Here is a 19,561-nt window from a genome sequence, read left to right as displayed (position 1 = left end):
AGGAATTACGAAGCTTTATAGATTTCGAAATATCGCGACTGTGCTACTCGAGCGAATTCAACTCGAGCGTTAAGTAGCTTAAACATTTTTCAGCAACGCCCTTGGCACGGCATCGCGAATGTTTCGTTAACCCCCTACCCCGATTCCTCGTTTCCATTTAAACTTTCCAGGAGGCAGATTAACCTCGGGATCTCCAACTACGCCGAGCTTCCCGCACCAAAGTGCTCGCCCATGGATGAAGAGAACGTTACTCGCGTTCCAGCCAACGCGCAATAAATTCTATCTAGCCGATATATAAATATACTCACGTGTGTCTTTATTCTTTCTCTCACGTGTATAATCGGTTCTTCAAAATTGTATAAAAATGTGATATGATACTGAACAACTTTTAACAAGATATTATTCAATGATAATTCATCAGAACACATTTTAATCTATTCTATTAAGAGGGAATTATTAGAAGCAATTAATTTTAAATTACTTATGTTGTACTTATGTTGCTTTAAAAATCTATCATACATTAAGAGAGATCATCTCGAGAAATATTGTATAGAATAAAAAGTACAGAGCCAGAACAAATTTGCATAGTAGCAAAAGAAGTATCGTTATGCGAAAAACCGAGAATATCATTGCACAGTAAATGTATATACAAAACTAAAATATAGCAAATATACATACATATATATATATATATATATATATATATATATACAATTGTAAAATAAATACTAAATTTTTTGAAACGTTCTTATATTATAAATTTCTGATTCGCATCAGTGTTATTAAATTTTATATTATTTTCTAAAAAATTTTTCTATCAGAGATAACGTTATTTTTAAAATATTTTCATTTTTATGTTTTAAATAATCTCTTTGTGTAATAAAGCAGAATTAAAAAATTGGATATGATATGAAGGATCATATTAAATCAAATCAATGTGACAGAGTGGCGCAAAGTATGTTCATCCCCTTTTTTTTTATGCAACGCTGTACAGTGGCAATTATTTTGATCGTTGCTGTAGCAACATTTTTTCTACGAGATATTATTTTCGCTATTTCCGCTAGAGATTGAGGTTGCAGTTTTCAAATAACCGCTGCCGACATACTGCGGAATTACAATCTTTTCGAGGTAACGTAACGGCATTACATACGGTCTGACTAAGGAAAAATATAAGGGGATGGGTGTAATTTACTTTGAATAAAGCATACATTTCCTCTTCTATTTCGCCGCAAGCGTGACTCATTTTAATACGCATTTTATTGCATACTGCGTACTCGTACGCTGCAAAATTCTAATAAAGTATTTAAACAAATTTTTTTACACGATTTGGAACTATTGGCATATCTTTAATAATTTATGTAATTTATCGAAGAAAAATTGACGATCAAATCGAGCATTAAAATAATTAAATTTATGTGTAAATTTACAAAAGTGCAAAAATTATTTTGTTATCAATCAAATTGCATACACGAATAATTATAAATATGAAATTTTTTTTTTCACTGGAAAAAGATTTTAATCGAGCACAGATCAGGGCAATTTCTCTACACATATATACATCCCGAGGAAATTACGCATAAAATAATTATATTACGAGGAGCGCGAGCGGGTATCGCATAATGAAACAATTAAAAATGCCGGTCGTTTCTTTATCGTTATGCCATTCTCTTATCATCGACGACGTCGTACACGATAAGTAGCAATTTCGGCCAACTGTAATGTTACGGGACACGCACACACTCGATTGAATTATCGATTAGCTTTTAGTTGCACGCAGACTGGATGCGGCGTGCACGCAGCATACTTCGTCGCTCGTGCATTTTTAACGGTCCATTAATTCACGGTGCACGGTGATTGATAGCCGTGAGCAGCCAACCATTGACATCAGGATAACTGTTCGACAGAGCCGACGCGCGTTTATAACGAATTATTTGCTTCGATTCGACACACCAAACACATCTTCTGCACTCTCTCTCTCTCTCTCTCTTTCTATCTGATTTCCGTAATATATATTTTTCGATGTAATCGATACAATTTTGACAATCTTTTTTTACCTTTTATGTGTAAACACGATGTAATTTTAATATTTTAATCAATAATGTCGAGAACAATGTCGGATTATTATCGCAACAATGCAGTGCATTATGCGTTTTAATGCATAACTTGTGCGTTTGTGTGCGCGCACGTGTGTTAATGAAGCTAATGAGTTGGTTAATATACATCACATTTACGTATGATGTATTACTCGCATGTAATTATTACGCTAGTTACGAATATAATGCTATTGAAAGCGTATCGTAATTAGCGTAGAATTCCAGACGATAAGGATCGTCGAATTTGAATTTTTATTTTCTCACCGGAATTCTTTGACGGGAACGTGCAAAGGAGCCTGATAATGCACCGGGAAACAGCATAGCATGCCGGGAAACGAAGTTTTACAACGTGGAAGGGAGGAGAGGTCAAAGTTTACTTATGCTGGATTATCTGCTCGAGGGCCCCGTGAACTTAAAGAGTCCGGGAACGAGCTCGCAGTTATATTATGCATTTCGAGTTTGAAATAACTGCGTTAGGAGTTACACAGCGCTGTAAGAATAAAGGCCGCGGCTATTTCTTGACACGTAATTACATTCGAATTTAACAGTCGTCCGAATTTCCAACGTTGGCGATGATGATGAAAATTGCAGGAATTAAACTGTTGGCGTTGCGGCGATAATCAACTTTGCAATTTTGTTTTGTCGTGTTTCGGCGCTTTGAAAATGCCAAAATATTTTCAATAATTGTGAACACCAATGAGAGACAGAGAGAGAGAGAGAGAGAGAGGAAAAATTCCTAGAATTCTGCTTAAATTACATCACTTCTCTCTCTCTTTCTCTCTCTCTGTCCCGCTGTTAAACCGTAATTGTTTTTGCGCTTTCAAATTTTAATTCTACGTAACTCATGAAATGAGGACGAATTATATATTGAAGAATATATCTCGACGAGAATACCTTGAATATTTACAGTTCACAAATAATTTCGAATTGATTATTTTTTTTTTTTTACCGAGGAAAATATCGCAAATTTATGTCGCGGCGAGAAAAATCTCTTCGACGACAAACAGAGATCCTACTCTCACCAGGGCCATCTTTTCACGTTACAGAAAAGCCACCGCAGTATTGCGAGTTTCCGTCCTGGGTGGTCGCCGGTAAATCGTGGGTGGCTTTGGATCGAATGGCGTCTCGTCTCTTGGCGTCGCCTTACAACCTCACGATCCTCGACCGAAGCGAGACCCGTCTTGTTTGCCATTCGGTTGTCCCCATTGATGATCATCGTCATCATTATTCCACGCCGATCGATAAGGAGAACCAAAGGCAATTCGTCGCGAAGGCGACGCGAGATTGGTGAGTCTATCCATATCACTCTATATATAGAAGAGAGAATAGGGTAATATAAAATAATAATAAATTTAATGTTTCCAGAAATAAAAATTGCGAAAAATATCTCAGGTAAACTTTATTCTCTCCTTTTTCTTTCTTTCTACGATTTAAAAAAAAAAAAATATTATTTAAAAGCCAGAAAAGAAAACATATTTGTTATCGGAGATAAATTTCGCAGGTTAATATAATATAATATAAATATAAAATATAATAATATATAATAACGTAAATATAATAATATAAATAAAATATAATATATATAAAATATAATAATATAAATAATCTAAATAAAAATATAAATAATAATGAGCCTTTTTTTGTAAAATCACGTACACGTAAATAAATGTATACGAACATTGAGAACCTCCACTCTAATCTGTAAGCGGCATTTTGCCTTTCCTCGGTATATATATATATATATGCTCAAGAGAATGTCAATATAGGTCCATACCCAGGTACTCTCTCATTAAAGCATTCGTGCGGGCGAGTTCGCGCGACGTGACGTATCGCTTTTAATCGTTCGTGTACATGTACGAGAGATGGCTCGGATTATTCGCGCCTCACTGCCGTCGAGAATACGATTCATCGTTAAAAGCTGGGATAAAAGTGCTTATTGGAACGTGTGTTTGCCGGACACGTTCGCGAAAACGGCGTTAAAGTGTTTACTACTCGTCTGCGGCGAACAATCGGCCCAGAAAACGCGCCAAGGCCGATTTGGTTTTTTCCTTTTTTTTTCTTTCCGCTCTTTCTCTCCATTCCGCAAAGCTGTGAAGCGTGTCCAAACATCCGTTGTTTGCTGAGCGAAGATAAATTTCTTACTTCCATTGTGAAGGTGGTGGTACCGGGACGGTTAAAAAAAAAAAAAAAAGAAATTTCCTTGATTACGATGGGAAGAGGAGAGGTTTTATAAACTTGGCTACGCAAGAATTACGCAAGTTTAAACGATGGCGAATTCTTGCGTCTATCTGGAGGGAATATTCATTGCATTTATTTTGTCGAGCATTTTGAAATTATTACTTGAATATACAATAAATATATATCTAAACAATAGAAGAGATAAATGAAATAAAAAATGCAGGGTACACTCGATGAAATCTATTATACGATTACATTCTTAACAGAGGGAGACTGTACTCTCTCTCTTCATTTATCTATCCTGAAGAAATTCGGTCGAGCATAACTTCTCAGCGATTAATATCCTCACTTGGGAAGATTCCGAGAATAATGTCGCGGTACGGACGCGACAGCTGCTCGAAGAATTCCTTTACTTGGATATGACGATATTAAGATGACGCGGAGTGGAAGAGAGAAAGCGAGGGAGGAGAAGGAATTACTTTTCTCTGACATTAAACTGCGTCTGATCGGGCGCAAAGCTTTACTACTCGGATGGCTCGAAATAGAGTCATTTCGATTCACATTTTAATATTCTGTAAGTCTTGTTTCTCATGTAGAAATAACAGCATCAAAGCAATGTTTACAATATTAGACCTGTTATACGCGTAAGAGAGTTGAGAATTAATTTCCGTGGAATTATTTAACGTTGAAGTTGAAAAAATTACAAGAGAGAGACATCGTTATTCCATAAATATCCTGCTAAATAAAGCTTGATACGAAACTTATCCCCCACGATTATCGTTTTTTTTTAGTATAAGCGCTCTTAAAAAAATCTTACATTTTTTTTATCAGAGTTATCTCGAGAAGATTTTTTTTCTTTTTTTACGTCGCACAGACAAATGCCAACAATAAAAAGCGACGCGCCATTTCTCCCGACTGACTTACATCTTATTTCTCGGCTGTTCCTCATTCCGAGAGGTTTTTATTATCCCCTTTAAAATTCTTTCAACCCGATACGCGGCGAATAATTATAGCGGAGGACATTGACGTTAAGCGTTTGCTATTCTCGCGAGGTTGCTAAGCGCGCGAAAAAAGCGCATGAAGAAAAAAATATAATTTTCTTTCCTCGATTTATACACCAACACACTCGTCATCCATCGTTTTTCGATTTAAACGTTTCTTCGTAGCTCGGCCAGTGCGAACGACTCGGTTTTGTTACGATGTGGAAGTTCCTGGAAGGATAGGGAGACCTTCATTGTCATCCTTCATCGACCATAACCGTGTGCTTGCGTCGCTCGCCAGAGAAACGTTGAAGAAGACAAACGTCGAATTCCGATATTTCCCGACACGCGCGAAGAAGAAGCCTCTCGCACATTTCTCGCGATTCAGTTTGCACTCCGGTGGAAGCGACGATATAACGAATCGGAATATATCGATCTCGTCCAAGAGTTTCTGCTCTCCTTTCGCCAAGGAGATCTACGACGACAGAAATTCTTGGAATCGATATGCCGAGTGATGGACAGTGATTACGGTTAATCGTTTCCATGAACGCCGCGATATCGCACCGACGGACGCTACCACCTACGTCATTATATAAATGTCTAAACGATGTCGGACAAAGAAATAAGCGCATGACACGACCGCTGACATTATGCCAGGCAAATAACCTACAATCTTCCCATCCATCGATCGCTATTTCTCTACCTTGCACGGAACAATCAGCTTATATCGCATACATTTACGTAAGTGCAGAAGTGCCGTGGATATTATGCCGCTCGGCTATAATATTATGGTAATAAAAATGATGAATACAAGCATATAAATTTTTTTCATTATTCGATAAAAAGATTAGATGAAACTAACGAGGCTATATAAATTTTTCACGGAATGATAAATAATGAATTAGCTCCTAGGTTATTAAATAGAGATAAACAAGATAAAATAAATAAATTATTATTAATTACTGATAGTTTATAGAGATTGCCTTTAAACGCTACTGTGGAATTTTGCAGAACTTAAAATTTTACAGAAACACGTATCACATTTTCGGAAGACGTTGCACGCGGATGCGCGCGAACATTTTCGTTTGACGCCTAGCTACACCGTATTTATACGGTATGTAAGTGTTCACCGGCGGAATTCTCCTTATTTCGCGAAATCTTCCCCACGCTGCTCTTCCCTCGCTGCTTTAATATACCCGCGATTACGCGCCAGCTCGCGACTTTATGAGAAACTCCGTGCGGAATCCGCGTTTTCCCCGCGACGAGAAGATGAAGAGGGAGGCGGCAGCGAAGACGGGGGCGGCTCGAAGGAGGCAGGGGTATTCTTTTATACCAGGCAGGCAAGCACAGATTTCGCGAATTCATATTTTCGTGACGATTGCGGGAAAGAGGAACGTAAGAAAAGGCGGCTCGTCCGCGGAAAATTACGTCATCGACGAAAACTTACGATCGCGAATCAGTCGGATTTTTATATTAAGATTAATATCCATGATGTGACAACATGTGTTGATAATCCGTATTTTTTGCGCAAGAAAATAAAATTATAATTTTTAATAATTGTTTAAGAAAAATATCGGTTATAATATAAACTAATTTAAAAGTATCATTTTATTATCTTAACATGGATATACAAATAACTTGACGAATAACCATATAATGCTTCGAATGTCGAAAGTATAATGAGCAAAACGGTGAAAGAGAATTTACCAGAGTGCTCGCAGGGATTTTGCTTTTCTGACTTTGGCGTGATCGCGATTTGCAAGAACGCCAGTTTGAAGAATGAAACCCTTGAGAGCGGTAATCGCGCTGACTGTTACAAGATTGAATATTTTGCGCCGATACTTCACACCGACCGCCTGGCACCACGACAGCTCTCTCGGCCGAACGGAATGGGGACGAACGTTAGCAAGGACCCGGTATTTCAATTAAGGCCAAAGCCTCGGCCCGAAGTAATTAGAGGCGAGTGGAGGAGCAAACGCGAGCGCGGGGCAAGACGATCGTGCATTAAACTGTAAATCTGAGAGCACTTATCGCGACCATCCTGGAATTGCATAGATAACCAACCGGGGGCACGAATCTTTCCTTAAAACCGACTCGAATGAACGAACGAAATCGCAACGAAAACGAAAGAGAATTGTAGAAATTAAGAAATCAAAATGTCTGTTAATCTTGACTGAAATTATAAAGCACATTTGATAAAATAAGTTATGATTTATTTGTATGTCAATGTTTCTTTTAACTATAAAATTAAATTAAATTTTCTATACTGAATTATATATTGACTATAAAATCTATAAATAAAATTATATGTATAAATAAATAAAAAGTGAACTAGCTATTATATATAGATACCTACTCTATTTATTTCAATTTTCCCGTTTTTATCTATTTCGATAGAATAAAATCAAAACGTCCATTTTACAAAGTATCTGTTCGGACGATTTCAAGTAGCGAGAGAATATATCGTACATGCAGATATACTTTCGTCTGTGCACACGGGCAAGTTATGTGTTTATATGTTTACATGTACCGGTAACGATTTATGTGCATCTCGAGAAGAGCTTTCGCAAACCGGAACACGCGTTATAACGAGTCGTTCCTACAACGCGAATCGCTACTCTGTAAAAGAATAGCGATAGTATATAATGGAAAAAAAATATTTTGAATACACATATGGTCGGAATTATACGGGAAATAGAACAGTGTTTGGGAGTTTAAATTGGAAAGAGATTCGAATTATCAATATGTTTTTTATTACGTTCGCATATTTTCTCTTTTTGAGAAATAACGAGCTTGACGAGTACAACGAATACAACGCGCATTCCGATAATGATTTTATATTTCATACATATATACATATATACGCTTATACATATGTATCTGTTGTATTTAAAAATATTTAATTAGGGAAGAATTTATGACAACAGTGAACTTTGCAAAGCGCCTTGATCCTTTTACATTAAATTCCGACGCAAGGAACTTGCGATTATCAAATATTGATTGTGATGATGATTATGAAATTTTCACGTCTGTTCTTAATCGTCCTCTTTTAATTATTTTCTCGTCGATTTAACCAGATCTCTCATCCACCATCGCGACACTAAGTATTTACTAATCGATTAAAATGTCAACTGTACAAGTATTCTTTGTGAGCGTCGTGAAAAATGGCTTCCTGTCACGAGAATCGTGTATATAATGATAGGGGACGCGATATCAGCTCTGATAAATCATTGTAAATTCATATCTTTTTTTCCCCCTCCCTCCGTCTATTCCACCCTGCGTTCGAAAGCTGCGTCTTACGGAGGCTCGTCTGCCGTTTCTGTTCCGACCTGTCTCGAATGGAGCTCGCGATATTTATTGCCCAATCGAGTCGCACGCTGTTAGACAATTTAAACTAGATCCACTTAATCCTCTTAATCATAACTTATGCAAAATTATATTCCGTTCCTCATTACCATAAATATTCCACAAGGGACATAGAAAGTCGAATATTAATTTTCTTCTTATTATTATTACACTATCATTATTATTAGTGCCGTCAAAATATTCGAGGCTTTATTATATCTCGCTCGCGATCGATATCAGGTCGGGTCATCATCGCGCCGGGACCAATTGTTATTATTAACTCGAAAATGGCGTGCGATTAATTTTGCAAAAATATCTTTATATAAATAATCGATTGACCGTTTTGAGCGGAAGAAGACTAGAAAATATCTAAATTAAACATATAAACTTTATTATATTCTTAGCATCTTCCAATATACATATATTTCTAAATATAATGCATAATTTAATGCGAGCGATAAATTATAGATCACGGTAATGAAACAGGTGAGGGATTCAAAGTCTCTTAATCACGCCAAAAAGGAACGATGTTGACTGCTTTTATATCTGGCTCAACTTCCCCGAAAGCTATTTCAAGAAAGCGTTCTCGATCGCTACTCTTGCAAGTCGGTGCAACAGGAGAGCGGGATGTCCTTATCGGAAAAACCTGCTTATCGTGGTTGTATATCGTGCCCGGATACCTTCGTGTACTGCATAAAACTTCCGCGTCTCGCTTCTGGCCGCGCCCGGCGCGCGACGGTGGATTTTCACGGCGCGGAACGACCCGGGGATTCTATTTCTACGATCTCCCGCTTCGACTTTCGACATTGTTACGTACATTATCGGCGACTTTTCTTACCGCGGTTCCGTTACGTTGGCACGTCGGCGTCTATAAAGCACGCCCGGAGACACGCCGGGCACGTCAAATTTACCGTCCTATTTCTGGCGATACATTGTCGCGCGCAAAGAGGGAAACACGTCTTTTATATTACCGTATAACTCAATTCCGTATCTATATAGCTGTTGAACGCATTCCGAAGAGATAGATACATTCTTTTCGCTGTAAACTTTGCGTCGGTTCTTTGCGCTTCTTTTTTTCAGTTTATTCTAAACTCACACAATATATAGAATAATAATATAAAGTATATTTATATTTGTTTCTAACAATAAGATTGAGATTTTTTATTTTTTTATATAAATGTCTATGCAATTTTTTTTTTTTTTGGATAATTTATAAAAGAGATTTTAATTGTATGATTTACCTTTATTGATGAAGACAAATCAAAATTTTAACGCTATCAATGTGCGATAAATTTTATTTTTTTTCTAATTTTATTCTCTTTTCTAATTGATTCGCATTCCCATCTACATCGTTCGAAAGATCAGTGTTTTAACTCACAGAGACTCTGAAGAGCAAAATACCCTTTGGCCTATTAATCATTTGTCGCTGTCGGAACGTGCGCGACTTCGACCTCTGCCTGATCGATTATTCCGACATGATGAATAAACCAAATTTTGGTCAAACGAATGTTACATCCTGCTGTTGACGAGACTCTCGAATTAATGACTTTGATAAACGCGACATGCCTGTAGCGTAGACGCGATTCACCCCGTGAGATCATCCGGTGATCGAACGCGAGATCGTTTGTCGATGCTTTAGCGTGTGAATAAACGCGTTTTACGCGTTTCCAATTCGCTCTTTTTCTACATCTTTCTCTTCCATTCGATTGTCGCGCATTCTCGCGTCTCCGCTTTTATGTTCACTTCTTTGGGATTGACAGCTTTTCTTCGGAACGAGCTTCCGCGTCGCTCGATCTTTATTCTCACGATGTTGCCGACTTTATTTCTCGACGATTCGTCACACGCGACTTGAACGTTGACCGAGAAATAACCCGCGATGTTGGCGAAAATTTAAAACTCGAAATGTTTTGATCGCACTGTAAAATATTTTTAGCAAACGGAAAGTTAATTGCGAAATCTAAAAATCTCATTAATTTTATTTTAGCGAGATTTTATGCATTATATTAAATTTTTTTTTTTTTAATAAATGGGTAACTGGAACCACAATCGACTTTGCTCAAAAGATGCGCGATTCTGATCCGCGGTATTTGCGCGGAAATGATAAAGAACATACTGTATTATAAGAAAGATGCGAGTCGATTAGACGTCAAAAACACACAAGTAGAAAGAATTTTATGGTGCGAAGTGTATAATATTGAACTTTGTGAAGCACGTAAGCTGTGGTATCTCAGAAAATATAAGAGTCAGTAACTTGGAAGAAGTATTCTTTAACGTCGAAAGGCATTTCTCCTCGGGGGAGGAGAAATTCGAACTAAAGATTTTTTATCGAAATCTCTCTCGATCCTATAAAATGTTCTAATTAAAATCTTTATTAAGATAAAGTCAATCGCAAATTTTATATATATATATGGTGAAATATTTTATTTGATTAATTAAAATTAATTTAAAATGATTATAAATGTTATGTTATCATATTTTTGAAATTCATTTACTGACGCTAATATTGCTAATATATTAATATATTAATATACAAAATCCATTTTCAAATATGCGCTTAACAAAGTTGTGACTTAAAACAGAAGAGGGAAAAAAATTGCTTTTCATCTCACAATCTCGCGATTTCCGCGGCGCGGTCGGTCATTACGTTACTGTCGGCGGTATAAAAGGCTCTCTCTCTCTCTCTCTCTCTCTTTCGTCTATGTCTACCCGCTGCTAAAGGGGAGCCCGTTAAGAGCTCTTCGCTTATCAAGCGAACATTCTACAGGAAAAGAAAAGATCACGTGCGCTCGCGCGCGATCTAATAACGAGCTTTTAGAGAGAGTACGGATACATCCATATATATACCACTCCGTATATATCCGGTGCCGTCGCAGTTCGGTTCGACACTTCGCCGCTGGTTGATGATCGGTCCGGCTCGATGCACCCGATCAAAGCTCGTTTTTATGAGGCCCGCGCGCATATACTGTCCGCGATTGGAAAAAAAGAGAGAGGGAGGGAGAGAGAGAGGGAGAGAGAGAGAGAGAGAGAGAGAGAGAAAAGCAGGGAGCAAACAGGACGAGCAAGATAGGCTTAACGAAAAAACGAGTTATGAATTACTCGCGTCCGTAAATAGTGGACACGGAGTCATACGGGGGTGGAGGGAAGGGGAGCGGATACACACACCTTCATCCCCCTTCTCCCGTTATCGTGCTTATGCAAGTGCATATGAACCCGGGTAAACATGATCCGCACATAAGCAGGTATCGCATATAACTCCGCCTCTCATCCCAGTTTCGCTTTGTTTTTTTCCTGTCTCTCTCTCTCTCTCTTTTTTTTCCTTTCTCTGTGTCATTTTTTTGTTCGCGTACGTCCGATACAGGCGGCCGGGTCCTTGTTCATTTCCAGCGAGTCGCTCCATTGATCACGTGTGTGTATGTATTTGGTAGCGCGTATATACAAGTATCGGGTATTTCAAAATTGTCATATATATTTTTCCATTGAAATCACCCGCGGATTCTCCCCTTCGCCGATCGATTTTTCTTCTCTGGGCGGGGCGACAATTAAATTTTTCCGTCGTATAGTTTGAAAGTAACTGAGACGTTAATAATACGCGCGCTGCATCCGCCTACTTTGAACAAATTGTTGGCGCTCTCTAACGATTCTCGATGGAGAAATGCAATTTATGATCGAAATACTCGGCTATTTATAAACTACCACATCGTCGGAATATTTCATTTACTATTCGCCCCGAACGGGGGGCGGGGGAGAGAGAGAGAGAGAGGGGGGAGGGGGATGAGGAGTGCGCGTATTTCGAATGTTTCGGCGAACCGCGGAAAATCATTCCGATCATTTCCGGAGGAAAAGGAACGGCGGGGAGGAAGGAGAGGGGGGGGAGGAAGGGGCGAGCGGGAACGTTCTGTATTTATTAGAATACTGTGCACGGTTGAATGCGGTTTTAACTTTCGTACGTTAACTTTGAGTTATGCGGTGCGGTCAGGCCGTAATTTACTCGACATTCTCGCTGATATAACTACGATATATGTTGATTAGAATTTATACGCGAACGCGACAAATAATAATCAAACTTCATCTCGTATCCCTCATATAACTTGTGCGCGCGCACGGACATTCGTTTAGTGTATCGTGTATATAATTGCATCTAATTAAATGGGTAACACAAGATACCGCGTGCGATCAGGTCGAAAATTTACCAGACGTACTAATTGGTAAACAATGTCTAATATGTGACCGCAAAGGAAATATCTATGGTACACGAGAATCGAGGCTACCTTTAACCGGAAGTAAACAACGAGACCAATTGGATCCCTTTGCGTCTACGTTTATTTTCATTTTAATACGTGTAATTCAATATTTGGAAAGGTTGATTAAATTTTATATATAATCTTAAATATAATTTTATTAAATTAATTAAATATATAAATTATTATTAAATATATAAATATATAAATTTTAAATATAATTTTAAATTAAGTTATCTAAAAAAATATGATATAATTCGAAAATTTTAAATACATGATAAAAAAGTCAAGAGATTTCTTGGACATTATTTCTGTAACACAATATGATATCGTTCATATTCATTGATAACATTCAAGAGATCCCTCCGACAAACGTAAGAGGAAGAAGGGTGCGCGTAGAGAGTCTCCACTCCCGGCACATGAAGTAAACAAGCGTGTCTCTTGCTGTCGATAGAGATCGACTTGGAGCAAGTTCGACGTTTCACCAACCAATCGGCCGGAAAATTGCTCGTTGACCGGGGTCCTACCAACCGGAAGTGCGGAGCCTTCGTGCTCGAATCGGCGCACAAGACGGTGGAAAATTATCGTGTATACGCGCTGCCAAATCGACAATCGAGCCGTAGCCGATAGCACATCCACTAAGCTGAAAGACATACTTAACCGCAAAATTGCTCTAGCTATTCTGTAAGATCGATTACAATTTGATCTCTTCGAGAAAATTTAACATATTATTTAATTTTTAAAAAGTCATAAAATAATTAAAGAAATATATCTTAAGGTATTTAATCATATATTAGCAAAAATGTGAGACTGTAAATATGATGTTTAAATTAAGATATATATATGTATATATATATCTTTTTGAAATTGCCCTAAATTAAAATGCGCTCGTGCATATTTAATTAAAAAATATAATTTTATTATTTACTTGCCGCTCAGAGTCAGATTGATTCATTAATAATTTCCAGTTCCATATAATTATCGATTCCTCAATAACTTTGTTATGGAAAAATCAATTTTAAATTAATCAAACAATTCGCAGTCAGAAACCCCGTACATCTCAATAATCAAGTCTTAAATCGAATCACGCTTGAAATAAAGTTCTCTTGAAATTTGCGCTAAAGAACTAGATTTTTTTCTGTTTACACTTTCAAAGTTTGCTGCTTCGCCTCTAATTTTCAATCGGCTGTAATTCAAAAACTATTGGCCTTTGGACTTTAAAAGCGTTATTTTTCTTGTTTCAACGTCCCAACATCTGCGATCGAAAGTTCGATCGGATATCCAATAGTTTTTAGATACTTTATGTACGTATACATGTATCAATAATTATTAATTCTTTTTTGCATAAGTTTTAATTTTGTGTAAAGTTCCAAAAAGATTATACAATGTAAAAATATGTTCAAAGAATATTTTAAAAAATTTAGATATTCTTAGAATGGTTTCTCTCTTTTATACATCTTACGAATTTTAATGCTTGTTCTTGATTTAAAACATAATTATATACATTAGGCTAATATACAATTATATATTTTTAAGACAGTTCTTCTAGCGTGGTTAATCTAAAATGCAGTCGAGTTGTTAAATCACGACAAACTGCAGGGCATTCTTCGCGCACACGTCGCACTGCATCCCTGGGTATATACGTAGCGCCTGAAACTAATTGTAAGTAGTAAAATAAATCTTTGGGCCAACGCGGGGGGAATGGCATAGGAGTAGCAAACAAGGACCATTCGAAGGAATAGCGACCGCAAACAAACTGAGAGAAAACGCTCGAGGCAGTAACACGTGCTACTATAAGAATTATTTCGTTTAAAAATCACGACTGTTACGTCGTTGAATACGTCAGATAATACGCTGAGACAGACGGGATAAAAGGATCGCGTATAAATAAAATAATTTTCGCGGTGATCTCGGCTGGAAGCAGCGAGTGTATCTCTCTGTCCCAAATATTCCGCGCTGCAAATCAGGAATTATTTCCGCAGCGTTAAAATTAGTCTGTGTCTGGCGTTATCCGGCAAGTGGGTCACGTCTATCTGCAAATAGCCAAATCCAGCACAAGCGCCAATCTTAATTTACAGCTAACCAGATCGTTCATCGCAAACACCAGCGGCATACAAATTTGCGATATCCTATCATGGAACATATAACTGATTTCATTGCAAGACAACTCGTAATTTTGGCAAGTGTGTGCAGGATTATTCAAAATTTATACTAACATATAAATATATATAATAATTAAATTAAAATAAAAAAATTTTTCTTTTAAATTTGCAATTATCACATTTTTATTTAATTAACGCGAAATATTTTGATAGAAATATATGCAAACGTGTTACTATAATGCATATGACGTTGAATCGAGAGTAATACAGAAATTGTGAAATAGTTTGAACAGAAAAATATATAATGCCTTCATTTCTCGCGCTTTTATCGGTTCCTGCATTTTCTAATGAATAGATATATGACTGTGTTTTGTCACGGATGACAAACTTCGTCAATACTCGCGTTACATGTAGCATTTTCATCTGTAAATGACATCAAGCAGATACTTCTTCGCCGGAATACATTACTGCCACTTGCATTTTACCGTCCTCAACGCGAACGGAAAAAAAAAAAACTGTATTATTCGAGTAGTCGTTTGTTGAAACAGCACTGTGTTGAAACCATGTTTGAATACATATTTAGTCATCTTCTCTTATTCGTATTTGGCTAACGTTATATTTTTGTTAAGTGAGCTATTTATAAGCTCGTTTCAGTGCACGCACGAATCTCGTGTTAGGATATAAAGGAAAACGAGGAAAAATGTTTCTACAAAGCTAGTTTAATTTCGCCGAAACCCAAGATCTCACCTTCTTTTCTTCCTCGTCCTCCCTTTCAACGCGCAGAGAGAGAGAGAGAGATGATTAGCTTCGTAAAAGAATAACGTTCGCGATGGCAGCTACATTTCCTTGAATTTTCGATACTGTGAGTTTCACGGCAGACACGCGATATCGCTCTCCGCATATCCGAGAGAGCGCCGCGGTGCGCTCTTTCATCACAATGATATTCAGCGGACTGAATAAAATCGAGAAGAAAAAAAAAACAGAAGGAAAGGAAAGAGAAAATGATGAGAAAGGAAAGAGGAGAAGAAGCGTAACGGTCCGTACTTTCGCTTACTCGCTGTTCATAGTTCCTATGCGGTGTGATCGAAGGTATATCTCTACTCGCGGAATTGAGACTCTAAGATATCGTTTTCGATTCTTGAAACGCCGCTGACGAGGACGACCTAAATTCAGAAGATTCACGGAATCGCGAGAAGGGGAAGCTTCTTTTCGCCGGAAAAAGTGAAATTGGTCTGAACGTGTCGCCCGAGTGTGTGTGTATGTGTGTGTGAATGATCTAACGAGCAAATATGAATTAGATTGAAAGTCGAGTATGAAAAATGTCCTGCTCGATTTGGGATACTGTGGCGAAAGAAGGCGGTGAGTTAATGGCCATCCGCGCACGGCCATTGACACGTCGAGCACGGAAAAGGTTTAGATCAACGTCATCTGCCCGCAATATATCGTCATCGATGTTGCAATAGGTCATATGTCAAAGGGATATTTCGATTCAGCGGCGATGTATTTTTAATCGACAGCGCGGGGAAAGTATAATTATGTATGTATAGAAGAGAATAGAGTTTGTATTCAGATTTGAAAAAATAAGTGTATTACATTGAATTAATAATATATATATATTTTTTTTAAATAATAGTTTTTTTTTATTACATATTTGAATATTCGTATTCAATCATGGGTAAAAAATTTGCATACATAATTAGCGATACAGTACGAATAAGAATACATACAATACTAATTTCCTTAGATGATTCTTGAATATCTATTTATTTATCTATCACTAAATTAGTGCAAGTTTTAATTAAGATATCAACGTTATAATATGAAATGCGAAAGAATGTTTGGGAAAGAAAATGGGGAATTCGGTCGTTGCACCGCAAGGGTGATAAAGAGAGATGCAAGTGCGGGCGGAAGAGAGGTGGAGGATGCACACGCTCTCATAAGAAGACACCACTGCACGCTGGGGAACGATAACGGCGGTCGGGCGTTCCCGGATGCAGGCCAGAAACCGAATGTAAACGGCCGCCGCACAACTTAATTAATTAAGTTGCGCCGCGCTCTTTACGTTATCGCGCCGCCGCCTCCGATACATTATCGTATCGGTTTTGCGTACGCCTCTCTGTCGAGAATTTCCGGAAACGGGATGTCTTGTGTACCGCGTATATTAAACTAAATTTTTGTTAAACCAAGCTCGATACCAAACCTGAACAATACTATGATTATCGACACACCCTGTACTTTATCGAAGCTACTGCGTGATTTTATAATTAACACAGGCATAAATTATACGCAATTTTCGTACTTAAAAATTTGACAGTTGCGTTAAAGCCTTCGTGAAATAAAAATTTTATTTTTGTCTTGAGTGATAGCGTAGTGTGTGTGTGTGTGTGTGATGGGGATCCTTTGATTTTTGTCAAGTTTTCTTTCAAGACTTTGCACCAAAGGTCAAGACCCTGATGCATATTGCACGTTATCGTATGCACAGACGCTTTTCAAGGAAATTCCCCGGAAATGCAGTTTTGAAACTTTCGCTATTATGTATTTTTTATTTATAAAGAACGACGCCCGCATAATATTATCTCACCGCTCTTCGAAGAGTTTATAATATGTAATAGCCGTTTAATCTTACATTCTCCGAGTCATTTAATTCGTGAAATTTTATTCTACCCGTAATATTTTAAATGACAGCAATGATAGAATTGCAACCCGATAAATGTGTTAACATTATTTTTGCATCTATTGTGACAAACATTTCCAGATATCCGATAACTACATCTCGAGTTTCTCGGCATCGATTATTATCAGTCAGGTCAACAATGTTTTACTTATTTTCACAAATTCACAATGATTGAGTATCAATAACTTTCGATATTTGATCAAGACGTTGTAATACTTTCATCAATCTTGTCCTGCGTAAATAATTTGTGATAATACTTTACCTTTTTTGATGAAATAAGTGATTTCAAGAAAAAGAATTTTTTTCTACCAATTAAAGTTTAAATTATTTCTAATTTTTTTTTTTACTTTCTTTTTTTCTTATTTCTATATTTATTCTTTCTTTTGATTATTTTATCTTTTTTTTACTCCAATTTCTTTATTACTAATTTCTTCTATTTGCGATGTTCTTCGTTCTCGCAAGTCACGCTATGGATTGTGTAACGTAGTGTCTTCTGGTACAAATGTTTTTACACATACAGACACACGGTACAGATATCGGCGAGAGTAGCCTTACGGTTGGCGGATCATAGCGTATCATGATTTGCCCAGAAAACTGACATCAATCAATCATATCGCAGACGAGTGTCGGTTTCCACGAAATCTCCCTTGACGTTCGTCACGTTTTATTACAATGCTTTTATACGCCCGAATGTGCACACAGCTCGGTTGCGCGATATTTTCCGAAAAAAAAAAATACTCGCCCTGCAAATCATGATCCGCGGCGAATAATGAAATTTCGGCGTCGCGAGCTTTCGTACTTTCTGCTGGAAAAAAAAATTACGTAGCGCGACGGAGTCTGAATGTGCATTTGAATATTTGAGGAGGATCGTATTTTTTATCTTTCAACCCTTGTACAATTTGCCTATCTTTCCACATCGGCTCTGAAATAGCGAGTTGAAACTTTTATCACACTCTGACCTGGTTCTTGTTGCAACGATGTTACTGCAAATTGCCGCTAAGCAATGTCTCTATCTTGAAAAATGGACTACGTAAATTTTTCAAGAATAGATTTATACGTCTCACATATATTTGCACGGACGTATTTAGAACGATTTTAATGAGCGCAAAAATCGTTAACGTGACAGTTGAATGGCATCGAAAATAAAACCTCGCGGTTAAAATTTATACGGTTATACGTCTGTATATTTACGACACGCATTAGCCGAGGGTTATGGTTCGTAAAAATCTTAACTCTCAATCACCAAAAGCCTCCTGTTACGAAGCTACAAATTTACTTAAATTTTTATAAATATATCGCGAATAGCTCGCTCAGATTGATATTTATACAATAAAATTCTAGAATAATATAATATTTCTTTTTATTGTTTAAAATATTAAGGAGAGACAACACACTTTTTCTTTCGCGATTTATTTATATCTTCCATGTTGTTTTTCCTTTGCCTGTTCGATGCCGGAAGCAGCGCAATTAAATTGAATCTTGCAAAAAATTGGCCCATAATGCTGGATCGTGGAATTGCCGGGCGCGATCGCGGGAACTAGTTTCGCGCGAGGCGAGCTATCGAAAAGTAATATAAACTTTATATCCCTCTTCACACGGACGGGAAGCTCGTAAGACAAATATATGTCGAGACTGTCGTTTCCGGTTCGCGCAACGACGGCTTACGACGGCAATGCTCCACGGGGGCTACAATGTAAACATATATCTCGTCAAAGTATATATAGATATGAACTTATATGTGACGCGTCTGTATCACGTTTATCTATATGACGCAGTATACTATGAGTATATACGGAAATAGCCGAGTTTTCAGATTTCGCCGTAAAAACGGACGGCCATCGTAAAAGAATTGCGTTAAACTTAATGTTCGGCTGTTAAGAAACGTCTTGATAAAATAACATCTTAATCCCGTGCCTTATCCTAGGGGAGAAGATTTAGGTTTCTCTCCCTT

The 19,561-nt window shown here is 37.4% G+C and overlaps 1 protein-coding gene across 2 annotated transcripts in view; it reads left to right on the top strand.

The window, feature by feature from the left end:
• LOC126852543 (uncharacterized) overlaps nt 1-19,561 on the top strand; it is a 242,805-nt gene that overhangs the window by 210,805 nt on the left and 12,439 nt on the right. For both annotated transcript variants that reach the window (XM_050597449.1, XM_050597450.1), the window contains one exon: nt 3,140-3,380. In XM_050597449.1, coding sequence (XP_050453406.1) covers nt 3,140-3,380 — 241 coding nt within the window. The remainder of the gene's footprint in view (nt 1-3,139; nt 3,381-19,561) is intronic.

This window comes from Cataglyphis hispanica, chromosome 10 (genome assembly GCF_021464435.1).
Source record: "Cataglyphis hispanica isolate Lineage 1 chromosome 10, ULB_Chis1_1.0, whole genome shotgun sequence".
Classification (NCBI taxonomy): domain Eukaryota; kingdom Metazoa; phylum Arthropoda; class Insecta; order Hymenoptera; family Formicidae; genus Cataglyphis; species Cataglyphis hispanica.
Note: the sequence above shows the minus strand (reverse complement) of the source record. Positions and strands in the feature narration are given on the sequence as shown.